Source organism: Anopheles merus, chromosome 2L (genome assembly GCF_017562075.2).
Source record: "Anopheles merus strain MAF chromosome 2L, AmerM5.1, whole genome shotgun sequence".
In the NCBI taxonomy this organism is placed as follows: domain Eukaryota; kingdom Metazoa; phylum Arthropoda; class Insecta; order Diptera; family Culicidae; genus Anopheles; species Anopheles merus.
The window spans coordinates 26,522,945-26,533,476 of NC_054083.1; the positions used below are offsets into that span (position 1 = coordinate 26,522,945).

The following is a 10,532-nucleotide window of genomic DNA, read 5'->3' on the forward strand; positions in this document are numbered from 1 at the left end:
AAATAAATCTATAAATCTATAAATACATCAACAAATTACTGATAACATAAAGAAATAAATAAACAAATTAATTAATAGATAAATATACTGCTTCAAAAAATGTGTTTAGTCAACAACCAAAGTCTATAATGGATCAGTAAACAATTGATTAAACTTGGCCAGCTGTTATTACAGTTATGAAGTTTTAAAATGGTACAGTTATATACAGCACAACAATTGTCGAGAATTCTGGCCTTTAGTAAAAGCTTGGTCTTTTAATTTAACAAAAAATTGAAGATACAAATTTAACAAAAAATTAAAAAGTTAGAGAAAACCACCAAAATAACCTTACCACTTGCTTACTACTGGAAAAAGATAGATAACAAATAATTTATAGAGGCTATCTTTCAGATTATGCATATTTTTGAATAACCAGCAACATTTTGAATCGTGTAGAAACGTATTTTATTTCTTCCATTGATGCTCTAATGAGACAAGACAAAAAATCACGCAAGACCCTGCTCCCAAAAACATACAAACAGGCAACGGAGTTCCTGTTAACCGTGGACATCGCTTAACACTTAACACTCCGCCGCCAAATGTCATGCTTCAATAAAAAATCGCAAGTCGGAATCATAAAACGGCCTTATGATGGGTTAATTTGGCTCCATTGCGAGACACGTTTTAATGGTGTTCAATTAGATTCACTATTAAAGAGTTTAAAAAAAGTGTTTGATCTTTTTTTTTACCAATGATTTTTTCCATTATGTACCAGACACCGTCACATTAAACCCCTCGACGTTTGGGATACCAAAACAGTATGACCGGGGAGGTAAAACATGGCCGGATTTCAATTAGCGATTAAAACGCTGATTTCCTCTTTACCGCTAAGCAAGCGGAACGAAGTGAACGATCATTCTTCTGAGCTGTGTTGCGTGATAGTAGTACCCAGTGTCCTTCTTTATCTCTGTTTCTCTCCGTCCCTTTTGTACACTCCTTTCCCTACTGCTGAAGGGTTAGTGCACAGCCAAGTGTGCGAAGCAAAACGATGTTAAGTGTTCAAAAGTATGACGTCAAGAAATGGATCGGAGATGGGTCCGGTAAGATATGTACTAGCAGGAACCTATTCATTCAATACTACACCGTCGGGTTGGGTCAGTTTTGATTGCGGAGAGCAAGGGAAGAAGAAGAAAAAAACCTAGCTATGACCAAGCTTGACTGATCTTTACAGCCCGCTGGATTTGTGCTGAGTTGTATGTTAATTAAAAATTAATTAGTAATTATCCTCGGACCCGGGTACTTCTGGTGAGAAGCGATTATCAATTGACTAGCGCTGGCAGATGGTTTGGTGGGCTGGAAAAAAGAGGATTAAAGGGTCTGCCACAGAACTCTGCTTTCATTAGGGTCGTTTAAAGTGGGAGAGAGTGACTAGTTAAGATCTTCGGCAGCCTTTGAATAGTAAAAGAACAACCTAACTTTTCTCATTTCATAAGACTAGCGCGCTTTAAAAGCCACTTTGGGTTGGGGTACTTTTTTTTGTTTTGTTTGATGCTTTTACTTCACTGTTAGCTTAAATGTTCCTCTCAATTTACCCAATGAATTTAAATTCAAGCATAATTTGACTCCGTACCACTCCCAAAACACTCGGGCAGTGTCTAAAAGGGGAAAGGGGGGAAGCGAATGGCAGCAAGCTTTTCTTAATACTTAATGCTTCCTCGGTGTCTGCGTCTGCGGGAGCCAAGGAATTGAAAAATCTCTCGCTTCAAATTTCCTCCCGTAGCGTGCACGCGACGAGCGAGTAAATGACTTACAAAAGGCGGTCCCGCGCGCTGCTTGACCGGGCAAGCTGTCCCTGCGCCCTTTCCCAAAGGATTACGATCGGAAAACAGCACCATAAAGAAGAGATTAGCTCCAGTCCCGTCCGGCTGGCTGGTTGGCCGGAGCCGGTCCCGATCCCTTGCTCCCGTTTCGCCCATCGCGCCCACCCCCAGGCACAACTCGCGCACAACTCGATTAATGATGGTGACAAAAGCAGGCAGAGCTGTAAGGAGATTTACCGATGCTGTCAGGCGATACGACACGGAAACTTTTCCACCACCACCATCAGCAGTAGTAGCAGCAGCAGCAGCAGCAGCAGCAGGATGAAGCGGCGAAATATCGGCTTTCTGTGTCAGCTTTCAGTTCCCGTGACCACTTTCCGGGGAAGCCCAGAGTTTGGGGCGACAGCGAAGACGTTGCCGTGCTGCTAATGTTACTGCCACGACGCCTTTGCACTTTTCAGAGCGGAAGCTTCTTGTGGCGAGCACGGGACGGGCCGCAGCGCCGGATGCGAAAAAGGAACTAAGAAGTTCCTGCACTGCTGCATGCAACGGGGTAAAAGCCGCATTTTCGGTGTCATTTTCCATTGACTTTACGTTGGGGATAAGCTTCAAAGGGATCGTCGTAAATGGTGCTATTTGCTTTTTGCACGAGGAAAATAACTTCATTGGAGAAAAGTCGTTTCTTCCCTTTGAGTGCAATAATTTTTGACTAGAAATCAATTTTAATATTTATATGTACTTTTAGAACAAAACGAAAACAAGCAGCTTTGGAAAAAAGTATCCTTATGCAATGCGCATTGCATACCAGCAGGGGCCAATTTTTAGAACCCAAGTCGCTTCCTTGCTTTTGCACCCGTTAATGGACCACATCCACCATTAATGTCGGCACCAACATAATATCGCAATCCCATTTTCGGAAACAGCACGTTCACTCATACACACACACACACACACACACACACACACACACACACACACACACACACACACACACACACAACTAACCAACAGGATTTTTGAAGCATTTTCCACCGTGTGTGTGTTCACGGCGGGAGTCGTGTATCGACCTTGCTGCAGCTTTTTCGTATCACGTGGCTTTAGTTTTGTCACATCTTTCATCCCGTTTCGTTTTGGGGCTTTTAGGGAAAGAACCAAAGCCTCTCGTTCTCTGTCTCTCTCTCTCTCTCTCTCGCTCTATGCCTTTAGTCCTGCTGCGCGTGTTCATAATATTTATATTCTGCCCAGCATGCCCCGTGTGCCGTACCGAAGCGGCGAAAACGGTATTTTTTGGATTTTCTTTGGCGTTTTTTTAAGTCCCTGCCAACCACCCGTCATCTCCTGCAGAGCCCAATTGGAGGCAAGGGATGACTTTTTAAGACGTGCCAGCAACGAAGAAGGGGGGTGGGGGGTCTCCCGGAACCCGGAAACGCTACCGGGACGCAGCCCTCCCCACCCCGCAGCCGACGGAGAGACATCCTTTTCATCATAATTCTCTAAAAGACAGTCCCCGAGCGTTCAGGACATCGCGGGCATCATAATTTATGTACGAAATTGCAGCATTTTAAGCAGAGAAGGCAGCAGCAGCAGCAGCAGCATCAGGATATGATGTGGCAGATAGCAAGGCAGATAAATCGAGCCACACCGATTCGTTGGGTCCTTTTTTTCCTTCCTTTTTAAATCTTTTCCCAAGACGGATTTGAGGTACGATCCTACTAAAGGCTCGCGGGAATTTAGGCGAGACGGTTGACAGTTTCAACGGCGGCATTTGTCAGAACGTTCTGTTATATTCCCTTCCTGTTATTGCTCCCTCACTTCCTGCTCGAAAATGACGTCTTGTGATGTCTTGAAATTCCCTTTAAACCTTCGAAAACTTTAAACCGATTTGTTCAACCCGCAGCTTTAACGTTCTTGCTTCGCTGCAAGCACTCCACAACTAATAATCTGATAACCGATCGAGCCAATTTATAATAGACTCCAGTCGAACACGATCACAGTTTGGGCAAAATGGGGTGAAAGTTTTCCTCCCCCAATGTAATTGCTTCTCGGCAGGTAAAATCGGAAACTGTAAACCGTTCACAGGACTTCAACCAAAACACCGAACCGAAAAGAAACCGTGCAACAGTATAGGGAAACGGGAAACTGGACACCAACGCACACAAACTATTCCGTCCCCAGTTGCTGTTCATTTGCACCGAGATTAATAGTGAGAAATCGTCCGCGCGACTGTGTACCGGTAGCTGTTTAATGAAACTTTTGCCGTCCCGGAACACCGATCCGTGCACTTCCTCTCCCTTCCCTGGAGGAATCCGGAGTTAATGGAGTTGAGTTAAGTCGGGCCTGCCTTGTGTGTCCGCACACCGTGTGTCAGCATCGCCTGGCGGACTCGGTCCATAAAATTTATCACATTTTTAATGGATAATCATATTTCATGCCGCACTGCTGGGTTGTTGCACGCCCTGCAGGTTCAGACGAAGCTCTCCTTGAGCGGCGTAATGTGCGAATCGGTAATAAATGGTATGGTTTTAACTGGATGCAGCCGGTCTACCAACACGGCGAGAAGACGACGATGATGATGATGATGATGGAGATCGCGTGAAACGATTGCAGATGAAAGCTAAAATGGAGAAAAGTGTTTGCTATTAGTATGCCGGTTGTTTACACGTGGCCGGAATGCACTTTGCTGACGGCTTTCTTTCTCAATTTGAAAAAGGGAAGCGTTTTAGAGCTGGATTTGGCTTATCCTAACTTGCCGTCCGAATGTCTACAAGTGAATTTATTCTCACTGACTTCTATATAACTTTTAAAAAAAGGGCTCCACAAGATGTGCGCAAAAGTTCAAACTCTACTGAATAATGACCGTTTGTCCGGTGCGCGTGTTCACGGTCGAGGTGCACTTGGTCAGCTGCGCCCTCAGCCCGGCCATCTCGCTCTGCGCTCGCGCCAGTGCCGCCTGAAGATCAGCCTTCTCCTTCGCCAGATCGCCCGTCCCTGCCGACTGTCTGCTCGCCGCCGCCCCCTCCTGAAGGCTTTTACTCTTGGCCTTCTCCTGCTCCAGCTCCTTCGCGAGCGCTTGGTTCCGTTCCTCTAGCTCCGCTTTCTCCGCCCTCAGATGGCTCACCACCATCAGCGCTTTGCGCAGCTGGTCCGTCAGCTTGTGTACATCGCCCGCCGGCGGACCTGCCTCAATCGCACCAACCGCCAACCCGTCCCGCATCGCCAGCCTCCCCAACTCCAGCGCTTTGCGCGTCCGTATCAACCGGTCCAGGTAGGGATTCTTCAGCACCGCACAGCAAAACCGTCCCTTCTTCACCTGCCCATCCCTGCCACAGCGCTCCCCGTCACCGCCGGCCGCAATCGAACGCTTCGTCAGAATGGCCGCGATCCGCTCCCCAAACTCGCAGTGCCAATCGTTGTCCCCGAGCGTGATCGATTTCAGCCGCGGCCAGTAGAGCGCATTTTCGTGCAGCTCCAGATTCACCAGCCCATTGCCCTCGAGGTGCAGCGTGCGGGCGGAGGACACACCGCTCGCATTGCCCGCGGGTAGCACGGTCAGGAAGTTGTTCGACAGGTCGACCACCTCGAGCGTCCCGGGTGCGGTCGGCGGTGAACCACCGGTGGTCTGCACGGTAAAGAGCCGATTGTGGGCCAGATTCAACGCCACCAGGGAGCGCATATTGCGCACGAGAGCGAAATCGAACGCTTCCAGCCGGTTGTACGATGCGTCCAGGTGCGTCACCTTGGCGAAGCGTGCGACGGCGGCCAGCTCGGCGAACTCGTTCCGGCTGAGGTCGAGCTGTTCCAGCGTGAAGAGGAAATTGTTCGCATCGGTTTGCAGCGTGCGGGCACGATTGTTGCCCGCCCGTACCACACGCATCGACTTGGTAACGTAGATCGTGGCGAGACGATTGCTGCTGACGTCGAGCGTTTCGAGCGAGCGCAGTTTGTTGAGCGGGTCCCAGCGCACCTCGGTCAGCCCGTTGCCGGAGAGGTTGAGCGTTCTCAGGGGAGCGGTTTCGGGCAGGACGGCGGCGTCGAAGGTCGCAAGGGAATTGTTCTGCAGGTGGAGCTGCTCGAGGGCGGTCTGCTTGTGCAGTGCCTTCGGGGGCAGGCTTTGCAGTCGATTGTAGGAAAGGTCCAGCCGGGCCAGCTTGGGCGCTTTGTCGAAGCAACCGGGCGGGATGGTTTGGAGCGCGATGGAGGACGCGTTCAGCGCCTCCAGCTGGGGGAACTGCTCGAACAGGGTGGGCGGCAGATGGGCCACCGTCGACTGGTGGAGTGTTACTTTGCGATCCGTGCCCGGTCGAATGCCCGGTGGACTGGTGATGATATCTTCCGGACGGATGGTGATGCCAGTCAGCAGACAGCCCGCCGCCGGTGACGATTGACTGGAGCACACAAACTGCAACGGTTTGCAGGTTGCTTGCTGTCCAGCAAGCAGTGCTGCCAAAAAGCTGCACAAAAGTATTCGTAAAGAGAATCGTTTGCAATGGTTTTAAAACTACAATGCGCTTACCACAGCAGAATCAAACGCGTGCGGAACATCATCGCTGGGGAATGGGTTTTCAGCCACTATCCCGCGGGAACTCACCGACCAGACTGATTAGCGAAGTGTGCACCGTGCTGATAAGCCCCTGGCAAATCTCGGGGAACAACACCCAACCGCTCGGGAAAAGGTTATCTCGCGTCTTTGGCGGCAAAACAAACACGGAGCCAAGCGAAATGTCAAAACTTTTCCTGTCTCGGATTTCTTGTTCTACACTCCAGCTCCGTCTGTATCGCAAGTTGCGGTAACTTTCGCAGCAACACATCAAAATGTGTTTAATTATCCATCTTGCGTGTAAGAGTGTGGGTGTTTGATTTGATATAAGCTTTCCACTATCGAGCTATGCGTGCGAGTGTCTGGCCCGTTAATAAGGTTAGCGCTGAAGTGTACGTGAAATAATTCATTCTCTCATTCTCTCCACGACTAATGTGTGTCCGCCGAAGGCACAGCGGGAACGGCGGCAAGTAGCTGGAGAGGATTCTATTGAGCCAATCGATGAGGTTTGTTGAAGCAGATGGTGGGTGGGTGATCGAACATGGCGCTGCAAGCGTGTAGCCGAGTCGTAAGTTCTTGTTTTAGAATTCCTGGCGCACAGTTTTTGGAGCTTTTTTCAGCCCTCCCCCCATTCCTGTACAATTCCGGACACGTTTTGCAAAAAGATGTTGGGCGGAATTACACGGAACTTGCCGTAAAAACACATACTTAGGGTGTGTGTGTGTGTGTAAAATACGCTTCTTCCAGGAACAAAAGACAGCAACCGTACTGAACGATTCCAAAGAGTTTGCCAAGTTTGGGGAAGTTACAGCTCTTCGTGGTTCGATTTTGGATCTCCTCCCCCTTTACTAGGTTTGGTTGTCGTGTACAATTTTGTTGAAATCGGCGGAATCATCGCATCTTGCGCCACGTTCGAGCGTGTTCGACCGAACAGTGCACACACTTCCATAATTACATTATCCACATTTTCCTTGAGCTGCCGTGGTCTTCTTTTCCTTCGTCGCGCTTGTACGTTCTGTGCTGCAGGACTGGAGCTAAAGGAAACTTGGAACACTGCTTTTTCTAACCAAAAAAACAAAAAAATGGTGCAGGAAAAAAGACTTACATTTGGAGTACTTCTTGGGGATGCTGGGGATCGTGCTTTTCCCCCCCATCCACTGCTGTTCATCCATAAACATTAACTCCACCAGTTTGAGGTGGAGGGTAATGTAGATGAAGAGCCCGCGCCTTCGCTGCCCCGTGCACGATGCTTCCCGCGTTCGGCACGGCTGCACGGCGCGTCTCGGCGCATTATCAGATAAATTCTAATGTCTATAATTTAGTTAAAGGGGTAACTTTCTAAATGTAAATATATGTATCCTGGCGCGTCCTTCGTTTCGGCTCAGTGCACCGTCGGTAAAAGTTGAATGTCGGCTAAACTTTTTTTTTTTTTGCACTTATTCACCACTCGTTCGAGTGTTCGCCTTTCTGTAAGTGACCTCCACCAAAAAGCGGTAACCGGTAGCGCCATCTATTGGTCAGTGATAGAAAGCTTTTGCCCGAGAGCGGTGCCAAAGAGATGGTTTTCGGTTGTCACTCGTATTTCGGTGGAAAATTATCCTGCCAAGGACGGGGAGAGTGTGCGTTGTGCCATGCCGGTTTCACTTAACCCTCGGCGGCGAATGTACTTCCACCCTGCCGACCGGGATACTCTCTGTGTGTGCTGCCTGCAAATGAAAACACGTAATTAGTTAGGATAATGGCATTAAGTTCGGGAAATGGGGCTGAGGGGTCGGTAAAAGTGAGCGTACGGTCGTGATTCGGCGGCGGCCAACACCACCACACAACACTGATACGTCTGCTCGGATGGGACCGAGGGAGACAGGCAGGGGACAGTAGATGGGTAGATTTAAGGAAGCAATTAACATGCGTAACTCTCTGGCCAATCCTGAAAGCTTTTGCGCGCGGCTAATCGGGGAACCATTCCACCCAATACCACTTACGCAAGCAAGGATGTGCCGGTTGTTGTGTCTTGCGCTGTTGTCCATCGTTGCGCTGTAGAGTGCTAACCTTCCACAACCGACCGCAACCGTGTCCATGATAGTGTAATATTTGCGGAAGAATAAATTAAGAACCTTTAATGTTGGCTGCTTTGTGTGCAAACCAACAAAAAGGGTTTTCCACTGTAACGAAGCGGTCAAGGTAATTGTCTATTTGCTTGCTAATGAGTGGAACGGCAACAGCACAAAAACAGGATAACCACCACCTTTCCAGGGAGAAGATTGCAATTTGTATGGACACAAGAACGCGTTTGGTCGGCACAAAGAACCGTTTCGTTTCTGTATTTTTTAATCAACCTGTGTGCATGCAACGAGTACATACTGTCTCATCCGGTGCGTGAGCGAAGAAAAAGCGATGATTGAAATAATAAATAACATTTATGATCCACCCTTAACTCGATAAATATGAAGCCATTTTATGGAGTCAGGACTTATCGCTCGATTTCTTCGCGGTAGGAAGATTGTGCATTTGTGCGCATTAGCTTGCGCCGAAGAGATTGAATTAAAAACAAAATATATGTGCCTCTCACACGCCCGTTTTGGGCGAGGCAGGGCGCTTTGGGTTTGAAAAATGTACGTTCGTACCGCATCTATCCTGCCTGCATCCCTATCCTCGTACGCAGCACCGTCAACGCTCCAAGAAGCGATGCAACAACCTTCAATCCCTTTTCGTTATGCTCCTTTATTGCCTCGAGCTTCAAACCGTACTGCTCCATAAATGTCTTCATCTTGCAATTAAAATGAATTATGCACCATTAGTGATATTCCGCGCCCTGCCACCCCACGCATCACTGCGAAGGGAGAGGGGTCGCGAAGGGATCGACATTATTTTTCAACACACACACACACACACACACACACACACACACACACACACACACACACACACACACACACACACACACACACACACACACACCACACACACACACACACACACACACACACACACACACACACACACACACACACACACACACACACACACACACACACACAAACATTATCCACCTTTATCTCGTGCGCCCTGCCGAGGTGTAGGGTGTAAATGCGGAAATATTAACCATTCTCTGTGCGCCAATGAAAACAAATTGAGAGTATGATGTGCATGTATGTATGTGTGAGTGCAAGAAGTCAACTTCCTCCATCTCAGTTAGTGGTCGACTGATGACCACCAACGACGCGGAGGATCCTTTAACGCAAGAAGTTGACGCAGGCAAGGGACAGGCGGGAAAAGCAAATAAATTACCGCACATTTTCTCGTTCAGCTAAAATACACACGCTCGCGTTCGAGTTTGTGTGTGTGTGTGAGTTCCCTTTCACTGTTCGTGTGCAAACAGAGACAACGTGTTTTTCCGGTGCATCATAATGAATGAGCGGGACGAATCTGCCCGGAAGCGGAGTTGGGCGGCGATGTCTTTCGTTTACATTTTTAATTACGTCCAAGAGTAATGGATGATGTGATAACAAACACTCGATGCTGCAATTATCCTACGTAATATCCTTCTGATGCTGCTGCTGCTGCACAACACTTCCCACGTCGAAATGGTGTGCAAAATGTAATTTATTCCCTTTGGGCGGAACGGGGGCCACGGCAAGCTTCCGCTGACCGAAAGTGTTCGCGAGTACGTGCCCAGAATACTAAACGCAACCCGAACGCTAAGCAGCCCAGCAGCAGCAGCAGCAGCAGCAGCATCAGTTCGCGCGCATCGTCCATTAGCGGGTGCTGAGGTGTGCTTCGTTAAGGATTCGAGACACACAGGAAGGAGCAGAGCAAGTGGTTTTGGGTTAGCGCGAAAGTAAGGCAGCTGAGTGAGTTTATTTTAACGGGCGCTTTGTTTTCTTTTTTCAACTTCAATCAAACAGGAAGTGAATGGCGTAACGAGTACAGGGAGATGAAATATTTTAAAAAATATATGGACCTTCTTCCACCGAGGCTTCTTGTGTTCCTTTATCGTATTAGTATTCCTCTTTCTTATGACGTCATTTTCAACATAATGTTTAAGCTCCAAGATAGCTGTATTTTTACAGATTTAGTTATTAAAAAATGTTATTAAAAAAGTCGTTGGTGACGTTTTTTTTACTATTTTTTAAGAATTTAATTTCTAAGTTTAACGTACATTAATGTGAAAAGAAAACGTGATGCACGTTTTTCAA

The 10,532-nt window shown here is 48.0% G+C and overlaps 2 protein-coding genes across 7 annotated transcripts in view; one reads left to right on the top strand and one right to left on the bottom strand.

Annotated features, from left to right (window-relative positions):
- Nucleotides 1-10,532, top strand: part of LOC121592582 (Krueppel-like factor luna) — a 284,374-nt gene that overhangs the window by 267,478 nt on the left and 6,364 nt on the right. The window lies entirely within an intron of this gene.
- Nucleotides 4,526-7,417, bottom strand: LOC121592581 (leucine-rich repeat-containing G-protein coupled receptor 4-like). Its single transcript, XM_041914166.1, has 2 exons — nucleotides 6,313-7,417; nucleotides 4,526-6,250 (listed from the first exon to the last, which is right to left on the bottom strand). The coding sequence occupies exons 1-2, from the start codon at nucleotides 6,342-6,344 to the stop codon at nucleotides 4,642-4,644; spliced, it is 1,641 nt and encodes a 546-aa protein (XP_041770100.1). The 5' UTR covers nucleotides 6,345-7,417; the 3' UTR covers nucleotides 4,526-4,641.

Coding starts and splice junctions, on each gene's coding strand:
- LOC121592581 (XM_041914166.1), bottom strand. CDS start 6,344: ATGATGTTCCGCACGCGTTTGATTCTGCTGTG. Junction 6,251..6,312: donor ACGCGTTTGATTCTGCTGTG/GTAAGCGCATTG, acceptor ACTTTTGTGCAG/CTTTTTGGCAGCACTGCTTG.